At 42.6% G+C, this 23,411-nt stretch overlaps 1 protein-coding gene across 5 annotated transcripts in view; it reads left to right on the top strand.

Annotated features, from left to right (window-relative positions):
* Positions 1-23,411, top strand: part of LOC110505195 (mediator of RNA polymerase II transcription subunit 12) — a 100,446-nt gene that overhangs the window by 68,236 nt on the left and 8,799 nt on the right. For 4 of the 5 annotated variants that reach the window (XM_021584246.3, XM_021584245.3, XM_090219973.1 and 1 more), the window contains 2 exons: positions 2,341-2,490; positions 2,930-3,295. In XM_021584246.3, coding sequence (XP_021439921.1) covers positions 2,341-2,490; positions 2,930-3,295 — 516 coding nt within the window. Of the gene's footprint in view, positions 1-2,340; positions 2,491-2,929; positions 3,340-23,411 lie in introns of all 5 variants that reach the window. The other variant, XR_016491732.1, reaches the window with a different exon arrangement.

Genomic DNA, 23,411 nt, shown 5'->3' with positions numbered 1-23,411 from the left:
AGACAGGTTAAAGAATGATTTTTAAGCCTTGAGACAACAGTTGAGACATTGGATTGTGTATCTGCGCCATTGAGGGTGAATGGACTAGAGGTCGACCGACTATGATTTTTCAATGCCGAAACCGATTATTGGAGGACCAAAAAAAGCCGACACCTATTAATCGGCCGATAATAAAATAGAAAATAAAAAAATAAATTTGTAATAATAATGACAATTACAACAATACTGAATGAACACTTATTTTAATATAATATAATACATCAATAAAATCAATATAGCCTCAAATAAATAATGAAACATGTTCCATTTGGTTTAAATAATGCAAAAACAAAGTGTTGGAGAAGAAAGTAAGAGTGCAATATGTGCCATGTAAGAAAGCTAACGTTTAAATTCCTTGCTCAGAACATGAGAACATATTAAAGCTGGTGGTTCCTTTTAACATGAGTCTTCAATATTCCCAGGTAAGAAGTTTTAGGTTGTAGTTATTATAGGAATTATAGGACTATTTCTCTATTTACCATTTGTATTTCATATACCTTTGACTATTGGATGTTCTTATAGGCACTTTAGTTTTGCCAGTGTAACTGTATAGCTTCTGTCCCACTCCTTGCTCCTACCTGGGCTCGAACCAGGAACACATCGACAACAGCCACCCTCGAAGCAGCGTTACCCATGCAGAGCAAGTGGAACAACTACTCCAAGTCTCAGGGCGATTGACGTTTGAAACGCTATTAGCGTGCACCCTGCTAACTAGCTAGCCATTTCACATCGGTTACACCAGCCTAATCTCGGGAGTTGATAGGCTTGAAGTCATAAACAGCACAATGCTTGAAGCACAGAGAAGAGCTGCTGGCAAAACGCACGAAAGTGCTGTTTGAATGAATGCTTACAAGCCTGCTGGTGCCTACCATCACTCAGTCAGACTGCTCTATCAAATCATAACTTAATTATAACATAATAACACACAGAAATACGAGCCTTAGGTCATTAATATGGTCGAATCCGGAAACTATCATCTCGAAAAAACGTTTTTTCTTTCATTGAAATACGGAACCGTTCTGTATTTTATCTAACGGTTGGCATCCCTAAGTCTAAATATTCCTGTTACATTGCACAACCTTCAATGTTGTGTCATAATTACGTACAATTCTGGCAAATTAGTTCGCAACGAGCCAGGCGGCCCAAACTGTTGCATATACCCTGACTCTGCGTGCAATGAATGCAAGAGAAGTGACACAATTTCACCTGGTTAATATTGCGTGCTAACCTGGATTTCTTTTAGCTAAATATGCAGGTTTAAGAATATATACTTCTGTGTATTGATTTTAAGAAAGGCATTGATGTTTATGGTTAGGTACACGTTGGAGCAACGACAGTCCTTTTTCGCGAATGCGCTCCGCATCGATTATATGCAACGCAGGACATGCTAGATAGACTAGTAATATCATCAACCATGTGTAGTTAACTAGTGATTTATGATTGATTGTTTTTTATAAGATAAGTTTAATGCTAGCTAGCAACTTACCTTGGCTTCTTACTGCATTCACGTAACAGGCAGGCTCCTCGTGAGGCAGGTGGTTAGAGCGTTGGACTAGTTAACTGTAAGGTTGCAAGATTTGTATCCGCGAGCTGACAAGGTAAAAATCTGTCGTTCTGCCCCTGAACAAGGCAGTTAACCCACTGTACCTAGGCCGTCATTGAAAATAAGAATGTGTTCCTAACTGACTTGCTTAGTGAAATAAAGGTGTAAAAAAAAAAGCAGCCAAAAATACCGATTTCCGATTGTTATGAAAACTTGAAATCGGCCGTAATTAATTGGCCATTCAGATTAATTGGTCGACCTCTAGAATGGACAGGACAAAATATTTAAGTGGCTTTGAACAGGGTATGGTAATAGGTGCCAGGTGCACTGTGTGTCAAAAACTGCAGAGTTGCTGGGTTTTTCACGCTCAACATTCTGTATCAGAATGGTCCACCACCCAAAGCACATCCAGCCAACTTGACACAACTGTGGAAAGCATTGGAGTCAACATGGGCTTTCGACGCCTTGTGGAGTCCAAGCCCCGAAGAATTGAGGCTGTTCTGAGGGCAAAAGGGGGTTCAACTCAATATTAGGAAGGTGTTCTTAATGTTTTGTACTCTCTGTTTATATGTGGAATATATAACAATTTATGTCTGGAAAGGTGTTATGCTCGGTGTTCACCACAAGAGGGAATTCACCTAGAATTCAGTCGAGCAACTATCAAACAGACACAAGGAAGCTTCTCAATTCAATACTATTTGTATCTTTATTTCAAGGTGTTTGGCTCGTAACTCTACTGTTGTGGTGTGTATTATCAGAAAGAGCTGGGTGACCGGCAGTCAGAGAGTCTGGAGAAGGTGCGGCAGCTGCTCCCTCTGCCCAAGCAGACTCGTGATGTCATCACGTGTGAACCTCAGGGCTCGCTCATCGACACCAAGGGCAACAAGATTGCCGGCTTTGAGAAGGAGGTGAGTACTATGAGCTTTTACCCTTGGAAGACATTGCCAACTCAGTTGTTGAAGGTATTACTGTTTCTCTGTCATTAAGATATTTAATATTTTTAGCCCACATGGTTCTTCATAAACGTGTCTTTCAGCTGTTCACTAGGAATGTCTTCCCTAAATAGCAGACCTGTGTTCAAATACTGTGTTTTATTATACTTGATTGCGCTTGCCTGGCGAAATGGAACCAATGGAATTGTCCCAAATCTGTAAACCACGCCCATATGGTACTCCAGGCTCCTTCAAATGCTCAACGTTTATTAGAGAAAACAAATAGTATTTGAACTCAGCTCTACAAAATACTTATGCATTTAGACATCTTAATTTTCGGGATGAATTTGGTGCAACACCAGTCTCCAATAATTGATCTATGTCAATTTAAAAATCACCTCTCCTTTTCCATCAGGGCCTCCAAGTGTCCAACAAGCAGAAGATCTCGCCGTGGGACGTGTTCGAGGGCCTCAAGCACTCTGCCCCTCTCTCTTGGGGCTGGTTCGGGACGGTGCGCGTGGACCGTAAGGTGACCAAGTTCGAGGAGCAGCAGCGCTTCCTCCTCTACCACACCCACCTGAAGCCCAAGCCGCGCAGCTACTACCTGGAACCCCTCCCCCTGCCACCTGAGGAGGAGGAGCCGCCCACACCCGTGCCCCAGGAGCTCGAGAAGAAGATGGTGGAGGCATTGAAGCCGGAGAAGAGCGTCCCTGTGTTGTCGTCCGACGTGACCAAGAAGAAGCCCAAGAAGAAGAAGACACCATCCACCAGCAAAACTGAGGTGAGGGGGAGACACTGGGACAGGTCCTGTCCAGCAAAACTGAGGTGAGGGAGGACACTGCGACAGGTCTTGTCCAGGAACAACTACTAGCTAGGCCCTGTTAGGGCTGTGGCGGTCATGAAATTTCCACAGCGGGTGATTGTGAAGCAAATAACTGTCTGTCTCACAGTAATTGACCATTAATTAACAAACACATTTAGCATCTCCTAGCTTCCACACTGATGCAGACCTTTGGAACATCTTCGTATTTAAAAAGTTTAATAAATCTATATAATATTTTAGACGGATCTAAAGAAGCATGATTTGAAGAAAATGTACTCTATTTCAGAAGAACAGAATAGCATACTCTTGAGTTGTCCTTATGTTAGGTCCTGATCTGGCTATGCCAAATGACTGTGGGCTACACAAGTTAATTTAGCAGGCAAGATTTGCTTAGAATTCTGTGGCATTATTTTCTATTATTTTACAGTATGAAAAATACAATTGAACAAAAAGCTGAATAAAATAGAAAGGATATTTTGTCCAAACAATTTGAGTACGCACATGCTGCTATTCTGTGTTGAGCGGTTAAACAAAGAAATTCTTAATTTAGAGTTATTAATGTAACTTTAGTTATTCTACAAACGTTGGGCTATATGTTTAGATTTTTAATACATTGTAATGCTGTGTGATGCGAATCCAATGATGATTTGAAAAAAGTTGCTTGAAAGGCATGAACTCTGCTTTGTTTTTTGCTCAGCCTGTACACTTCATCAGTATCTCATTCACAATTTGACAAGCACTTGATAATGCCTAGAATTTCACGGTGACATCCCCTGTGTGTGGCAGTAATGCACCCTAAAAAAATCCATTCCTTTTCTTGCCGGAGTGCTGCGTTGTGCCCTTCTCCCTGAGTGCTGCTTGCTCCAAAGCACCTCTCACTCACTTGGCTCTCCATCACTTGATTGGATCTTTCTCACAGGCTACAAGAGAAGACAGACACATCAGGGATGCAACTGTGCGCGTTCTTATCCAATTCCATGGTGCATATTGAAGATATTGGAAGAACTGTCCACATTTAGTAGGCCTAACAAACAGCAAAAGCCTAGTGTAAGTGCTGCAATGTGCACACGCTAGTAGGATATAAGCACGAATGTTCCTTTATTTATTTAATTTTATTTCACCTTTATTTAACTAGGCAAATCAGTTCTAAGAACAAATTCTTATTTACAATGATGGCCTAAGAACAGTGGGTTAACTGCCTTGTTCAGGGGCAGAATTACATTTTTACCTTGTCAGGTCGGGGATTCGATTCAGCAACCTTTCGGTTACTGGACCAGCTCTCTAACCACTAGGCTACCTGCCGCCCCTTTAACGGGAAAGCATCATTATCAAAAGTGACCGCAAATGTGATTATCTTGTAATGATTTTATTATAAAGGCGCATTTTTTATGGTCAAAATTCGGGAAGATAAAATTAACTTAGGAGCTGCTTTTGTATGCCAGTTTGGCTCTACACTCCTTGTAAAGTGGATTAATGTGCTTAATTTTATGAAGTTATTTGGCCACTTTAGTTTTGATACAAACCTTATCAAAACATATAGGCCTATGGGCTTGGCTACATGATGTGTGCGACTATGATTCTTACCCTGTGCATCCTTCACAAGTGATAATATATAATTTGCAAGGCTGATATTGTCACCCATCAGACTTCTTGACTTACTGTATATTGTTTAGTACAAGACAATATTGTCTTCGGGAAAGTATTCAGACCCCTTTTTCCACATTTTGTTACATTGCAGCCTTATTCTAAAATGGATTAAATAAGTAAAACTCCTCAGCAATCTACACACAATACCCAATAATGACAAAGCAAAAATGGGTTTTTAGACATTTTTGCAAATGTATAAAAAATAAATAAATAATACCTTATTTACATAAGTATTCAGCCCCTTTGCAATGAGACTCCAAATTGAGCTCGGGTTCATCCTGTTTCCATTGATCTTCCTTGAGCTATTTCTCCAACTTGATTGGAGTCCACCTGTTGGAAACTCAATTGATTGGACATGATTCAGAATGGCACACACCTGTCTATATAAAGTTCCACAATTGACAGTGCATGTCAGTGAGGTCGAAGGAATTGTCCGTAGAGCTCCGAGACAGGAGTGTATTGACGCACAAAGCTGGGGAAGGGTACCAAAAAATGTCTTCAGCATTGAAGGTCCCCAAGAACACAGTGGCCTCCATCATTCTTAAATGGAAGAAGTTTGAAACCACCAAGACTCTTCCTAGAGCTGGCCGCCCGGCCAAACTGAGCAAACGGGGGAGAAGGACATTGGTCAGGGTGGTGACCGAGAAACCGATGGTCACTTTGACAGAGCTCCAGAGTTCCTCTGTAGAGAGGGAGAACCTTCCAGAAGGAAAGCCATCTCTGCAGCACTCCACCAATCAAGCCTTTATGGTAGAGTGGCCAGACAGAAGCCACTACTTAGTAAAAGGCAGCCCACTTGGAGTTTGTCAAAATGAACGTTTTAGCCTGAATGCCAAGCATCAGGACACCCGTCACCCTCCATTTGGTCAACCGTGGTGGCAGCATCATGCTGTGGGGATGTTTTTCAGAGGCAGGGACTGGGAGACTAGTTAGGATCAAGGCAAAGATGAATGGAGCAAAGTACAGAGATCCTTTTTGAAAACCTGCTCTAGAGAGCACTCAGGACCTCGGACTCTGGCCAAGGTTCACTTTCCAACAGGACAATGACCCTAAGCACACAGCCAAGACAACCCAGGAGTGGCTACAGGACAAGTCACTGAATGTCCAGAGCTTGAACTTGAACCCGATCTGCAGAGAAGAATGGGAGAAACTCAGGGGTGCCAAGCTTGTAGTGTCATACCCAAGAAGAATTGATAACTGTAATTGCTGACAAAGGTGTTTCAACAAAATACAGAGTAAAGAGTCTGAGTACTTACGTAAATGTGATATTTTAGTTTTTTATTTAATACATTTGTAAACATTTCTATACCTGTTTTTGCTTTGTCATTATAGGGTATTGTGTGTAGATTGAGGAGGGAAAATCCATGTAATACATTTTAGAATAAGGCTGTAACAAAACGTGGAGAAAGTCAATGGGCCTGAATACTTTCCGAAGGCACTAAATGTGTTTTGATTTAAAGTGGTTCCTCCTTTCATATTTGCGTCGTACTGCAACACACATTGCGGGCTGCTGCACCATTCTGTGGCACGTTATTTAATTGTCAGCCATTTTTTCTGTTATAGTAAGTTAGTGCTAGTTTGACCACCAGGGGGCAGCTTTGAGAAGCATTTGATCGTCTTCCATATTGGCGTTACCAGAGAATTTAAAACCTTTTTTGTAATAACATAGTATACAGGATTGATTTCAAGAAAGGTGGCTTAATTAATTTCATTAATATTATGGTTCTGTTAGGATGGAATGGAAAATATCCCGCTGTACAACGTGGCGGTCGGTAGTAGGCTACAGCATAAGAGGATTGGAGGATTCTAAATTGTTTGCCTTCATTAGACAACTTTGTTCCAATATTTCTGTAAATCAGGGATATTTATTCCCATAGTAAGTTATTATGGATCCATAACTAAATAAACATAAGCATTTTTACAGCGTATTTTTTATAATTATTAACGAAAGCATAAAGATGCTTGATGAAGAAATACATAGAGTATATCCTTTTACATTTGGATAAAGCATTTAAAGCATTTTGAAGATATAAGCCATCTGCATTTGTTCATTAGGCTACTGTGCAGTCTGACAAGTAAACATCGCCTCCAGTACATACTGTAGTAAACATGGGAAAGTGAATAATTCCTTACATAAGGGAGAGCAGGTCATGTCCAGACTTTCTCGGTGACCTCAAGTCCTCATATGTTTTTAATTATTTTTCGGGTTGCATCAGTCATGGACAGAAACTTCTGAGACACAGTATTAATGATGAACACCCGGAAATTCACTGGTAAGCCACATTTGCCTCGGGATCCATCTCAGTTTGTATTCTGTGCCCACTCGTGGTATCTCTCTTTGGTTACACATCCTTGGAATAGCAGAACAGCATAACGGTCCGGGCGGCCCTTGCTGTGCCTCTCCAACAATGCCACCTGACTCTTCACTAATGAGGAGTGACTCTCCGCCAATACCGCCTGGCTCTGGACCAATGCATCAGCTGTCACCCGTATGGTCTGCCTTCAATGACTCGATCTCGGTCTTCAAAGTTTGAATCACATGAGCACCTTCATCAGATGAGCAGAATTGTACAGACCTGAGCCCCCAGAGTGGCCTATGATCGAAACGGTAGATCAATTAAGAATTAAAAGTGCACACGCGCTCCGTACACATTTTAAGAATCTAGCGAAACTAACTGCTTTCTTGGCAACCATGCGTTTTCGGTGATCCCGTTGTCCAGCCCTTTGTTCACTGATCTCCACAGATGGTTGTCGGCATAGTTGTAAGCTCTGCAAAAACACAAGGCCATCAAGATGTTTTGGCAAAAGAAATTGGCGATACAACAATGTTTTTTTTTTTTTCACCATTATTTAACCAGGTAGGCTAGTTGAGAACAAGTTCTCATTTGCAACTGCGACCTGGCCAAGATAAAGCATAGCAATTTGACACATACAACAACAGAGTTACACATGGAATAAACAAAACATACAGTCAATAATACAGTAGAGAAATAAGTATATATGCAATGTGAGCAAATGAGGTGAGAAGGGAGGTAAAGGCAAAAAAAGGCCATGGTGGCGAGGTAGATACAATATAGCAAATTATAGATGGGCTATGTACAGGTGCAGTAATCTGTGAGCTGCTTTGACATCTGGTGCTTAAAGCTAGTGAGGGAGATAAGTGTTTCCAGCTTCAGAGATGTTTGCAGTTCGTTCCAGTCATTGGCAGCAGAGAACTGGAAAGAAAGACTACCAAAGGAGGAATTGGCTTTGGGGGTAACCAGTGAGATATACCTGCTGGAGCGCGTGCTGCTATGGTGACCAGTGAGCTGAGATAAGGCGGGGCTTTACCTAGCAGAGACTTGTAGATAACCTGTAGCCAGTGGGTTTGGCGACGAGTATGAAGCGAGGGCCAACCAACGAGAGCGTACAGGTCGCAATGGTGGGTAGTGTATGGGGCTTTGGTGGCAAAACGGATGGCACTGTGATAGACTGCATCCAGTTTGTTGAGTAGAGTGTTGGAGGCTATTTTATAGATGTCATCACTGAAGTCGAGCATCGGTAGGATGGTCAGTTTTACGAGGGTATGTTTGGCAGCATGAGTGAAGGATGCTTTGTTGCGATTTTTTTTCTTCTCATTTTGTCTGTCATAGTTGAAGTGTACCTATGATGAAAATTACATTTCTCTCATCTTTTTAAGTGGGAGAACTTGCACAATTGGTGGCTGACTAAATACTTTTTTGCCCCACGTATGTATGTATGTATGTATATATATATGTGTGTATATATATGCATATGTATGTATGTATATGTGTGTGTGTATATATATATATATATATATATATATATTTATATATATTATTAGTCTCTAGAGACGTTTAAACTAGGTGATGTCATCGCATATGTAGGAGGTGGAACAACTTGGTTGGTTAAGGCATATTGTGCAGGGCTAGAGGCTCTACAGTGAAATAAGACAGGGATCACTAACCAGGACAGTAATGGACGAGACATATTGATATTAGAGAGAGGCATGTGTAGCCAAGTGAACATATGGGTCCAGTGAGTGGTTGGGCTGACTGGGGACACGGCAATTCAGACACTTAGCTTGTTAGCATCGGCCTGCTAACAGTTAGTAGGCCGGGGTTAAATCAAATCAAATTTATTTGTCACATACACATGGTTAGCAGATGTTAATGCGAGTGTAGCGAAATGCTTGTGCTTCTAGTTCCGACAATGCAGTAATAACCAACGAGTAATCTAACCTAACAATTCCAAAACTACTACCTTATACACACAAGTTTAAAGGGATAAAGAATATGTACAGAACGGCATAGGCAAGATGCAGTAGATGGTATTGAGTACAGTATATACATATGAGATGAGTAATGTAGGGTATGTAAACAAAGTGGCATAGTTTAAAGTGGCTAGTGATACATGTATTACATAAAGATGCAGTAGATGATAGAGTACAGTATATACAGTGCCTTGCGAAAGTATTCGCCCCCCTTGAACTTTGCGACCTTTTGCCACATTTCAGGCTTCAAACATAAAGATATAAAACTGTATTTTTTTGTGAAGAATCAACAACAAGTGGGACACAATCATGAAGTGGAACGACATTTATTGGATATTTCAAACTTTTTTTAACAAATCAAAAACTGAAAAATTGGGCGTGCAAAATTATTCAGCCCCCTTAAGTTAATACTTTGTAGCGCCACCTTTTGCTGCGATTACAGCTGTAAGTCGATTGGGGTATGTCTCTATCAGTTTTGCACATCGAGAGACTGAAATTTTTTCCCATTCCTCCTTGCAAAACAGCTCGAGCTCAGTGAGGTTGGATGGAGAGCATTTGTGAACAGCAGTTTTCAGTTCTTTCCACAGATTCTCGATTGGATTCAGGTCTGGACTTTGACTTGGCCATTCTAACACCTGGATATGTTTATTTTTGAACCATTCCATTGTAGATTTTGCTTTATGTTTTGGATCATTGTCTTGTTGGAAGACAAATCTCCATCCCAGTCTCAGGTCTTTTGCAGACTCCATCAGGTTTCCTTCCAGAATGGTCCTGTATTTGGCTCCATCAATCTTCCCATCAATTTTAACCATCTTCCCTGTCCCTTCTGAAGAAAAGCAGGCCCAAACCATGATGCTGCCACCACCATGTTTGACAGTGGGGATGGTGTGTTCAGTGTGATGAGCTGTGTTGCTTTTACGCCAAACATAACGTTTTGCATTGTTGCCAAAAAGTTCAATTTTGGTTTCATCTGACCAGAGCACCTTCTTCCACATGTTTGGTGTGTCTCCCAGGTGGCTTGTGGCAAACTTTAAACAACACTTTTTATGGATATCTTTAAGAAATGGCTTTCTTCTTGCCACTCTTCCATAAAGGCCAGATTTGTGCAATATACGACTGATTGTTGTCCTATGGACAGAGTCTCCCACCTCAGCTGTAGATCTCTGCAGTTCATCCAGAGTGATCATGGGCCTCTTGGCTGCATCTCTGATCAGTCTTCTCCTTGTATGAGCTGAAAGTTTAGAGGGACGGCCAGGTCTTGGTAGATTTGCAGTGGTCTGATACTCCTTCCATTTCAATATTATCGCTTGCACAGTGCTCCTTGGGATGTTTAAAGCTTGGGAAATCTTTTTGTATCCAAATCCGGCTTTAAACTTCTTCACAACAGTATCTCGGACCTGCCTGGTGTGTTCCTTGTTCTTCATGATGCTCTCTGCGCTTTTAACGGACCTCTGAGACTATCACAGTGCATGTGCATTTATACAGAGACTTGATTACACACAGGTGGATTGTATTTATCATCATTAGTCATTTAGGTCAACATTGGATCATTCAGAGATCCTCACTGAACTTCTGGAGAGAGTTTGCTGCACTGAAAGTAAAGGGGCTGAATAATTTTGCGCGCCCAATTTTTCAGTTTTTGATTTGTTACAAAAGTTTGAAATATCCAATAAATGTTGTTCCACTTCATGATTGTGTCCCACTTGTTGTTGATTCTTCACAAAAAAACACAGTTTTATATCTTTATGTTTGAAGCCTGAAATGTGGCAAAAGGTCGCAAAGTTCAAGGGGGCCGAATACTTTCGCTAGGCACTGTACATATACATATGAAATGAATAATGTAGGATATGTAAACATTATATTAAGTAGCATTGTTTAAAGTGGCAAGGGATATATTTTACATCAATTTCCATCAATTCCCATAATTAAAGTGGCTGAAGTTGAGTCAGGGTGTTGGCAGAAGCCACTCAATGTTAGTGGTGGCTGTTTAACAGTCTGATGGCCTTGAGATAGAAGCAGTTTTTCAGTCTCTCGGTCCCAGCTTTGATGCACCTTTACTGACCTCGCCTTCTGGATGATAGCGGGGTGAACAGGCAGTGGCTCGGGTGGTTGTTGTCCTTGATGATCTTTATGGCCTTCCTGTGACATCGGGTGGTGTAGGTGTCCTGGAGGGCAGGTAGTTTTCCCCCGGTGATGCGTTGTGCAGACCTCACTACCCTCTGGAGAGCCTTACGGTTGTGGGCGGAGCAGTTGCCGTACCAGGCGGTGATACAGCCCGACAGGATGCTCTCAATTGTGCATCTGTAGAAGTTTGTGAGTGTTTTTGGTGACAAGCCGAATTTCTTCAGCCTCCTGAGGTTGACACAAGCTAGCAGTTAGAAGACCGGGGCAGGCAAGCTAGCAGTTAGCAGACCGGTGCAGGCAAGCTAGCAATTAGCAGACCGGGTCAGGCAAGCTAGCAGTTAGCAGACCGGGTCAGGCAAGCTTGCAGTTAGCAGACCGGGGCAGGCAACCTAGCAGTTAGCAGACCATGGGGCGGCAGTGTAGCCTAGTGGTTAGAGCGTTGGACTAGTAACCAAAAGGTTGCAAGATCGAATCCCCGAGCTGGCAATTTACAAATCTGTCGTTCTGCCCCTGAACAAGGCAGTTAACCCACTGTTCCTAGGCCGTCATTGAAAATAAAAATGTGTTCTTAACTGACTTGCCTAGTTAAATGACGGTAAAATAAAACATTGATCATCTCAGCATCTCAGCATCATCTCCACGACCTGTGGTCGTGGAGCTTGGTGGAACTGTGACTAAAATGTAGTTTAAATTAAAATTGGCATTTTAAGTGTCTTTTTTCTCATTGTTTTATTAACGAAAGCATGTTGAAGAAATACTCTACTGCTGTTTTTTGTTAGAAGTGTAACACTTTGGAGTGCTTAAGCATCGAATACATTGCAAGTTGACGGATTTTCACAACAGTAGCCGGACTATAAAATGTCTATTGTCCTGCTAATAGGAAACATTTGCATGATGGGCTGCACCTGCTGCAGTACTACAGTGCACTTGTGAAAAAGTGTTCAAAAACCTGTTTTCAAATTGCCTCCAAATTGTCCATCACTACTGTAAATAAAACAGAGCATATTGTTTACATTCTTTATTGTAACCACAATCTCACAAATAATTTGTATCTACCTTTCCAATTACTTTTAGAGTTTGGGATTTACAAATGTGCGCTTTTCAATATTAGTTACATTGATTTAGTTCGAACGTGCAGACTACTTCTGTTAGGCTGTTAAGCCTCAGTCTACCACAGCCAGTTAAGTTATTTTATATAGGTTTAGGCTCTGAAGAAATAGACTGCAATTAAGCCTTGTTGTTTGTAAAGTCAAATTAAAATGAAGATTGTTGAAATGAATTGCTCGGCTTGTTTCTCTATCTGTTGGTGTGCAACACTTGCATAACAAGTTAGCTATATTTTTAGCACCAGCCACTGTTCACCTCCTATCGATAGTGCTGAGGTTGCCGCCAGTTGTTTTTAAATTGAACCTTTATATAACTAGGCAAGTCAGGTGAGAAAAAAAATCTTATTTGCAATCAGCCAAATACATTTAAACTCAGTTTTTCACAGTTCCTGTCATTTAATCCTAGTAAAAATGCCCTGTCCTAGGTCAATTAGGATCACACTTTATTTTAAGAATGTGAAATGTCAGAATAATAGTAGAGTGATTTATTTCAGCTTTTATTTCTTTCATCACATTCCCAGTGGGTCAGAAGTTTACATACACTCAATTAGTATTTGGTAGCATTGCCTTTAAATTGTTTAACTTTGGTCTAATGTTTCGGGTAGCCTTCCACAAGCTTCCCACAATAAGTTGGGTGAATTTTGGCCAATTCCTCCTGACAGAGCTGGTGTAACTGAGTCAGGTTTGTAGGCCTTCTTGCACATGCTTTTTCAGTTCTGCCCACAAATTTTCTATAAGATTGAGGTCAGGGCTTTGTGATGGCCACTCCAATACCTAGACATTGTTGTCCTTAAGCCATTTTGCCACAACTTTGGAAGTATGTTTGGGGTCATTGTCCATTTGGAAGACCCATTTCCGACCAATCTTTAACTTCCTGACTGATGTTGCTTCAATATATCCACATAATTTTCCTGCCTCATGAAGCCATCTATTTTGTGAAGTGGACCAGTCCCTCCTGCAGCAAAGCAACCCCACAACATGATACTGCCACCCCCGTGCTTCACGGTTGGGATGGTGTTCTTCAGCTTGCAGGCCTCCCTCTTTTTCCTCCAAACATAATGGCCAAACAGTTCTATTTTTGTTTCATCAGACCAGAGGACATTTCTCCAAAAAGTATGATCTTTGTTATATGTACAGTTGCAAACCGTAGTCTGGCTTTTTTATGGCGGTTTTGGAGCAGTGGCTTCTTCCTTGCTGAGCGGCCTTTCAGGTTATATCGATATAGGACTTGTTTTACTGTGGATATAGATACTTTTGTACCTGTTTCCTCCAGCATCTGCTGTTCTGGGATTGATTTCCTCTTTCGCACCAAAGTACTTTCATCTCTAGGAGACAGAACGCGTCTCCTTCCTGAGCGGTACGACGGCTGCGTGGTCCCATGGTGTTTATACTTGCGTACTATTGTTTGTACAGATGAACCAGACTTTTTCTGAGGTCTTTGCTGATTTCTTTTGATTTTCCCATGATGTCAAGCAAAGAGGCACTGAGTTTGAAGGTCGGCGTTGAAATACATCCACAGGTACACCTCCAATTGACTCAAATTATGTAAATTAGAAACTTCAGAAACAGGAACTTCTAAAGCCATGATATAATTTTCTGGAATTTTCCAGGCTGTTTAAAGGCACAATCAATTTAATGTATGTAAACTTCTGACCCACTGGAATTGTGATACAGTGAATTATAAGTGAAATAATCTGTCTGTAAACAATTGTTGGAAAAATGACTTGTGTCATGCACAAAGAAGATGTCCTTACCGACTTGTCAAAACTAGAGTTTGTTAACAAGACATTTGTGGAGTAGTTGTAAAACGAGTTTTAATGACTCCAACCTAAGTGTATGTAAACGTCCAACTTCAACTCTCTCTGTGTGTGTGTGTGTGTGTGTGTGTGTGTGTGTGTGTACACTGCTCAAAAAAATAAAGGGAACACTAAAATAACACATCCTAGATCTGAATGAATGAAATATTCTTATTAAATACTTTTTTCTTTACATAGTTGAATGTGCTGACAACAAAATCACACAAAAATTATCAATAGAAATCAAATTTATCAACCCAGGGAGGTCTGGATTTGGAGTCACACTCAAAATTAAAGAGGAAAACCACACTACAGGCTGATCCAACTTTGATGTAATGTCCTTAAAATAAGTCAAAATGAGGCTCAGTAGTGTGTGTGGCCTCCACGTGCCTGTATGACCTCCCTACAACGCCTGGGCATGCTCCTGATGAGGTAGCGGATGGTCTCCTGAGGGATCTCCTCCCAGACCTGGACTAAAGCATCTGCCAACTCCTGGACAGTCTGTGGTGCAACGTGGCCACAACGTTGGTGGATGGAGCGAGTTATGATGTCACAGATGTGCTCAATTGGATTCAGGTCTGGGGAACGGGCGGGCCAGTCCATAGCATCAATGCCTTCCTCTTGCAAGAACTGCTGACACACTCCAGCCACATGAGGTCTAGCATTGTCTTGCATTAGGAGGAACCCAGGACCAACTGCACCAGCATATGGTCTCACAAGGGGTCTGAGGATCTCATCTCGGTACCTAATAGCAGTCAGGCTACCTCTGGCGAACACATGGAGGGCTGTGCGGCACCCCAAAGAAATGCCACCCCACACCATGACTGACCCACCGCCAAACCAGTCATGCTGGAGGATGTTGCAGGCAGCAGAACGTTCTCCACGGCGTCTCCAAACTGTCACGTCTCTCACATGTGCTCAGTGTGAACCTGCTTTCATCTGTGAAGAGCACAGGGCGCCAGTGGCGAATTTGCCAATCTTGGTGTTCTCTGGCAAATGCCAAACGTCCTGCACAGTGTTGGGCTGTAAGCACAACCCCCAACTGTGGACATCGGGCCTTCATACCACCCTCATGGAGTCTGTTTCTGACCGTTTGAGCAGACACATGCACATTTGTGGCCTGCTGGAGGTCATTTTGCAGGGCTCTGGCAGTGCTCCTCCTGCTCCTCCTTGCAAAAAGGCGGAGGTAGCGGTCCTGCTGCTTGGTTGTTGCCCTCCTACGGCCTCCTCCACGTCTCCTGATGTACTGGCCTGTCTCCTGGTAGCGCCTCCATTCTCTGGGCACTACCCTGACAGACACAGCAAACCTTCTTGCCACAGCTCGCATTGATGTGCCATCCTGGATGAGCTGCACTACCTGAGCCACTTGTGTGGGTTGTAGACTCCATCTCATGCTACCACTAGAGTGAAAGCACCGTCAGCATTCAAAAGTGACCAAAATATCAGCCAGGAAGCATAGGAACTGAGAAGTGGTCTGTGGTCACCACCTGCAGAACCACTCTTTTATGTCTTGTTAATTGCCTATAATTTCCACCTGTTGTCTATTCTATTTGCACAAAAGCATGTGAAATTTATTGTCAATCAGTGTTGCTTCCTAAGTGGACAGTTTGATATCACAGAAGTGTGATTGACTTGGAGTTACATTGTGTTGTTTAAGTGTTCCCTTTATTTTTTTGAGCAGTGTATACTCATTTGATGTGGAAAGGTTGACACAAATGATTAGTTGCAAGTTGGAGGGGGTTTCACTGGCTATTAGACAATTCTTTAGTAAAGGTTGAATAGTCTATTGTTCAGCTAATAGCTCATCCTAGAAATGTTATTAGCAGAATTCATATCCTGCTACCCTTGTGAAAAACTAATACTTTTCCCCCTTTTCCACTTGTTAAAGGTTCCAATTGATAGTGTTTTTTTGCCACAATCGGCCCCAACCCCAATTAATACATTTGGGCACAGTCGATAGCGTGCTGGACTTCGGGCTAGAATGTTGAGGGTATGAAACCTGCTCCCTGCTTGTTTCATTACATTATTACGCCGGTCTCAGTGCAAATAGCCCGGATTGTTACTCCCATGTCGTTCCTCGCATTCTTCCACACGTCATTCTCCGCCTGAGTGGTTTGCTTGTGGGTGTGCTGGCAGGATATGGCAGCACCTTCGGTTGTGCGTCAAGAATTCAGCATAGCAAGTTTGTATGAAGGTCTGGTTATTCACATGCAAATAGGAAAATGCTCTAAACCACTCTGGTGACAAATAAACTTTGCTGCCCTGTTTTCAATCGTCCGCATGGCTGGGAGAACCTCCTCAGATTAATGAAGATAATGGGAGTTAGATATGCATAGGAAGTGTATTGTACTGTTTTTTTCTGTATATATTAATTACAAATCAGCCTTTTACTTAAATGGGGCGGCAGGGTAGCCTAGTGGTTAGAGCGTTGGACTAGTAACCAAGTTCATGTCCCCGAGCTGACAATCTGTCGTTCTGCCCCTGAACAGGCAGTTGACCCACTGTTCCTAGGCCGTCATTGAAAATAAGAATTTGTTCTTAACTGACTTGCCTAGTTAAATAGTTAAATAAAGGTAAAATAAAATAAATAAAATCATGTTTCTAGTCTATTGCTTAGTTAAATAAAGGTAAAATAATTAAAATCATGTTACAAGGTGTAATCTTTGATATCCCAGGAGCAGGAGTGGTAAACACTAAGTGTATAATTGTAATACATACATGCAGACACGGCATCATTCAAAGAATGGGGTTTGATACACCTGGTATTGGATATGACTGAAAAAAACTTGCTAAATAGCAATTTTTGTAAATTAACTTTATGATGAAAAAATATTCACAATCGTTTCTCTACATTAACTAACATATTCCTCTCGATTGTAATTTTTTTTCGACTCGTTATGAAGTTATAATTACTTACATAATGTTTTTGTCAGACATTTTTTCCTGAAGAAAGTCACCGGCGATGTGTGGCATAACGTCAAATTCGTCATTGGAACCACTCGATATGATTGGTCATATAATAACCTTGGGGCCCGAACGCTCCCCTGCCACCGGAGTGATGAAGCCGTGGCGCTGGGTACCTCAAAGTCCCACGGCATAAGCGCACAACTTTTAAAGGAGGAACCACTGTAGAAGGGACCATTATCATGCACCTGTCTTTAAACAGGGGCAGGGGGAAAATACATAATCTACAGTACTCATTCAAGGGTTGTTCTTTATTTGGACTATTTTCTACATTGTAGAATAATAGTGAATACATCAAAACTATGAAATAAAATATATTGAATCATGTAGTAACCAAAAAAATGTTAAACAAATCAACATATATTTTAGATTCTTCAAGGTAGCCACCCTTTGCCTTGATGACAGTTTTGCACACTCTTGGCATTCTATCAATCAGCTTCACCTGGAATGCTTTCCAACGCTGTTGGAGTTCCCACATGCTGAGCACTTGTTCGCTGCTTTTCGTTCACTCTGCGGTCCAACTCATTCCAAACCATCTCAATTGGGTTAAGGTCGGGTGATTGTGGAGGCCAGGTCATCTGATCCGGCACACCTTCATTCTCCTTCTTGGTCAAATAGCCCTTACACAGCCTGGAGGTGTGTTGAGTCATTGTCCTGTTGAAAAACAAATGATCGTCCCACTAAGCGCAAACCAGATGGGATGGTGTATCGGTGCGTAATGCTGTGGTAGCGATGCTGGTTAAGTGTGCCTTGAATTCTAAATAAATCAGTGTCACCAGCAAAGCACCATCAAATCAAATTTTATTTGTCACATACACATGGTTAGCGGATGTTAATGCGAGTGTAGCGAAATGCTTGTGCTTCTAGTTCCGACAATGCAGTAATAACCAACAAATAATCTAGCTAACAATTCCAAAACTACTACCTTATAGACACAAGTGTAAGGGGATAAAGAATATGTACATAAAGATATATGAATTAGTGATGTGATGGTACAGAGCGGCTTAGGCAAGATACAGTAGATGGTATTGAGTGCAGTATATACATATGAGATTAGTATGTAAACAAAGTGGCATAGTTAAAGTGGCTAGTGATACATGTATTGCATAAAGATGCAGTAGATGATATAGAGTACAGTATATACATATGAGATGAATAATGTAGGGTATGTAAACATTATATTAGGTAGCATTGTTTAAAGTGGCTAGTGATATATTTTACATCATTACCCATCAATTCCCATTATTAAAGTGGCTGGAGTTGAGTCAGTGTGTTGGCAGCAGCCACTCAATGTTAGTGGTGGCTGTTTAACAGTCTGATGGCCTTGAGATAGAAGCTGTTTTTCAGTCTCTCGGTCCCAGCTTTGATGCACCTGTACTGACCTCGCCTTCTGGATGATAGCGGGGTGAACAGGCAGTGGCTCGGGTGGTTGTTGTCCTTGATGATCTTTATGGCCTTCCTGTGACATCGGGTGGTGTAGGTGTCCTGGAGGGCAGGTAGTTTGCCCCCGGTGATGCGTTGTGCAGACCTCACTACCCTCTGGAGAGCCTTACGGTTGTGGGCGGAGCAGTTGCCGTACCAGGCGGTGATACAGCCCGACAGGATGCTCTCGATTGTGCATCTGTAGAAGTTTGTGAGTGCTTTTGGTGACAAGCCAAATTTCTTCAGCCTCCTGAGGTTGATGAGGCGCTGCTGCGCCTTCTTCACGATGCTGTCTGTGTGGGTGGACCAATTCAGTTTGTCTGTGATGTGTACGCCGAGGAACTTAACTTACTACCCTCTCCACTACTGTTCCATCGATGTGGATAGGGGGGTGTTCCCTCTGCTGTTTCCTGAAGTCCACAATCATCTCCTTAGTTTTGTTGACGTTGAATGTGAGGTTATTTTCCTGACACCACACTCCGAGGGCCCTCACCTCCTCCCTGTAGGCCGTCTCGTTGTTGTTGGTAATCAAGCCTACCACTGTTGTGTCGTCCGCAAACTTGATGATTGAGTTGGAGGCGTGCGTGGCCACGCAGTCGTGGGTGAACAGGGAGTACAGGAGAGGGCTCAGAACGCACCCTTGTGGGGCCCTAGTGTTGAGGATCAGCGGGGTGGAAATGTTGTTGCCTACCCTCACCACCTGGGGGCGGCCCGTCAGGAAGTCCAGTACCGAGTTGCACAGGGCGGGGTCGAGACCCAGGGTCTCGAGCTTGATAACGAGCTTGGATGGCACTAATGGTGTTAAATGCCGAGCTGTAGTCGATGAACAGCATTCTCACATAGGTATTCCTCCTGTCCAGATGGGTTAGGGCAGTGTGCAGTGTGGTTGAGATTGCATCGTCTGTGGACCTATTTGGGCAGTAAGCAAATTGGAGTGGGTCTAGGGTGTCAGGTAGGGTGGAGGTGATATGGTCCTTGACTAGTCTCTCAAAGCACTTCATGATGACGGAAGTGAGTGCTACGGGGCGGTAGTCGTTTAGCTCAGTTACCTTAGCTTTCTTGGGAACAGGAACAATGGTGGCCCTCTTGAAGTATGTGGGAACAACAGACTGGGATAGGGATTGATTGAATATGTCCGTAAACACACCAGCCAGCTGGTCTGCGCATGCTCTGAGGGCGCGGCTGGGGATGCCGTCTGGGCCTGCAGCCTTGCGAGGGTTGACACGTTTAAATGTTTTCCTCACGTCGGCTGCAGTGAAGGAGAGTCCGCATGTTTTAGTTGCGGGCCGTGTCAGTGGCACTGTATTGTCCTCAAAGCGGGCAAAAAAGTTATTTAGTCTGCCTGGTCCGTGACTGGGCTGGTTTTCTTTTTGTAATCCGTGATTGACTGTAGACCCTGCCACATACCTCTTGTGTCTGAGCCGTTGAAATGAGATTCTACTTTGTCTCTATACTGACGCTTAGCTTGTTTGATTGCCTTGCGGAGGGAATAGTTACACTGTTTGTATTCGGTCATGTTTCCGGTCACCTTGCCCTGATTAAAAGCAGTGGTTCGGGCTTTCAGTTTCACGCGAATGCTGCCATCAATCCACGGTTTCTGGTTTGGGAATGTTTTAGTCGTTGCTATGGGAACAACATCTTCAACGCACGTTCTAATGAACTCGCTCACCGAATCAGCGTATTCGTCAATGTTGTTGTCTGACGCAATACGAAACATATCCCAGTCCACGTGATGGAAGCAGTCTTGGAGTGTGGAATCAGATTGGTCGGACCAGCGTTGAACAGACCTCAGCGCGGGAGCTTCTTGTTTTAGTTTCTGTCTGTAGGCAGGGATCAACAAAAGGGAGTCGTGGTCAGCTTTTCCGAAAAGAGGGCGGGGTAGGGCCTTATATGCGTCGCGGAAGTTAGAATAGCAGTGATCCAAGGTTTTTCCAGCCCTGGTTGCGCAATCGATATGCTGATAAAATTTAGGGAGTCTTGTTTTCAGATTAGCCTTGTTAAAATCCCCAGCTACAATGAATGCAGCCTCCGGATAAATGGATCCCAGTTTGCAAAGAGTCAAATAAAGTTAGTTCAGAGCCATCGATGTGTCTGCTTGGGGGGGAATATATACGGCTGTGATTATAATCGAAGAGAATTCCCTTGGTAGATAATGCGGTCGACATTTGATTGTGAGGAATTCTAAATCAGGTGAACAGGAGGACTTGAGTAGAAGTTGTTGTTGTTATGATCACACCACGTCACGTTAACCATGAAGCATACACCCCCTCCCCTCTTCTTACCAGAAAGATGTTTGTTTCTGTCTGCGCGATGCGTGGAGAAACCAGTTGGCTGCACCGACTCCGATAGCGTCTCTCCAGTGAGCCATGTTTCCGTGAAGCAAAGAACGTTACAGTCTCTGATGTCCCTCTGGAATGCTACCCTTGCTCGGATTTCATCAACCTTGTTGTCAAGAGACTGGACATTGGCGAGAAGAATGCTAGGGAGTGGTGCACGATGTGCCCGTCTCTGGAGTCTGACCAGAAGACCGCTTCGTTTCCCTCTTTTACGACGTCTTTGTTTTGGGTCGCAGGCTGGGATCCATTCCGTTGTCCTGGGTGAAAGGCAGAACACAGGATCCCCTTCGCGAAAGTCATATTCTTGGTCGTACTGATGGTGAGTTGATGCTGCTCGTATGTTCAGTAGTTCTTCTCGACTGTATGTAATGAAACCTAAGATGGCCTGGGGTACCAATGTAAGAAATAACACGTAAAAAAACAAAAAACTGCATAGTTTCCTAGGAACGCGAAGCGAGGCGGCCATCTCTGTCGGCGCCAGAAGCTTCTGTATGATTCACGGTGGGATCCACACATGCGGAGATCATCCATTCACCTACTTTGCGTCTCACATAGAGATGGCGGTTGGAACCAAAAATCTCATCAGACCAAATGACAGATTGCAGCAGAGGTAACTCTGGGTTTTCCTATCCTGTGGTGGTCCTCATGAGAGCCAGTTTCATCATAGTGCTTGATGGTTTTTGCGACTGCACTTGAAGAAACTTTGAAAGTTCTTGAAATGTTCTGTATTGTCTGACCTTCGTGTCTGAAAGTAATGATGAACTGTCATTTCTCTTTGCTTATTTGAGCTGTTTTTTCCATAATATGGACTTGTTATTTTACAAAATAGAGCCATCTTCTGTTTACAACCCCTACCTTGTCACAACACAACTGATTGGCTCAAACGCAGTAAGGAAAGAAATTCCACAAATTAACTTTTCACAAGGCACACCTGTTAATTGAAATGCATTCCAGGTACTCCAGGTTACCTCATGAAGCTAGTTGAGATAATGCCAAGAGTGTGCAAAGCTGTCATCAAGGCAAAGTGTGGCTACTTTAAAGAATCTCAAATATAAAATATATTTTGATTTAACACTTTTTTGGTGACTATATGATTCCTTATATTTTTTCATAGTTGTGATGTCTTCACCATTATTTTACAATTTATAAAATAGTAAAAAAATAAAGAAAACCCTTGAATGATTGGATACACCTAATCTTTTGACTGGTACTGTATGCACTTAAATAGAGAATAGAGGACGCTTTTCCCGTGGTTCATTTTCATGCCAGCCAGGTAGGCTATACTCCTGTGGTAAAGATAAGCAATATGCTTAGTATTAGAAAAGTTGAAAAATAATGATAGTAGGCCAAGAAAGCTAATGGGATCCTCCAATTAATAGAGGCCATCACTCTGTTTTCACTAGCAATTACATAGCCTATTGAAATGTTGCGCAACATGAGCTCATGGGCTCTCGTGAAGTGTTTGATTCGATTTTCGATGACATTTGCGTTGATGTTAAGAGGGATTAGAGGTAAAATAGAGTGCGGAGTACCAGGCAGTTAGCAAATTTGGTAGGCTACTTGTCACGAGAATTTTCAATCCCAATGATAACAACTGACAATCAATAGCTCTGACCAATCCCCGGGATCTGTAAGACCACGGGTTTAATAATAATTTGTCAAAGACTCAGTTTTCAGAGAATGTTCTAAAGTCAAGAATACAAAAACATCAATTTTATAGCTGCGCACATAGTGGGGCAAAAAAGTATTTAGTCAGCCACCAATTGTGCAAGTTCTCCCAATTAAAAAGACGAGAGAGGCCTGTAATTTTCATCATAGGTACACTTCAACTATGACAGACAAAATGAGAAAAAAAAAATCCAGAAAATCACATTGTAGGATTTTTAATGAATTTATTTGCAAATTATGGTGGAAAATAAGTATTTGGTCACCTACAAACAAGCAAGATTTCTGGCTCTCACAGACCTGTAACTTCTTCTTTAAGAGGCTCCTCTGTCCTCCACTCGTTACCTGTATTAATGGCACCTGTTTGAACTTATCAGTATAAAAGACACATGTCCACAACCTAAAACACTCCAAACTCCACTATGGCCAAGACCAAAGAGCTGTCAAAGGACACCAGAAACACAATTGTAGACCTGCACCAGGCTGGGAAGACTGAATCTGCCTCGATCTGGGGCTCCACGCAAGATCTCACCCCGTGGGGTCAAAATGATCACAAGAACGGTGAGCAAAAATCCCAGAACCGCACGGGGGGACCTAGTGAATGACCTGCAGAGAGCTGGGACCAAAGTAACAAAGCCTACCATCAGTAACACACTACGCCGCCAGGGACTCAAATCCTGCAGTGCCAGACGTGTCCCCCTGTTTAAGCCAGTACATGTCCAGGCCCGTCTGAAGTTTGCT

This window comes from Oncorhynchus mykiss, chromosome 25 (genome assembly GCF_057628025.1).
Source record: "Oncorhynchus mykiss isolate SJ-2025 chromosome 25, ASM5762802v1, whole genome shotgun sequence".
Lineage (NCBI taxonomy): Eukaryota > Metazoa > Chordata > Actinopteri > Salmoniformes > Salmonidae > Oncorhynchus > Oncorhynchus mykiss.
This window is presented reverse-complemented; position numbering and strand designations above follow the sequence as displayed.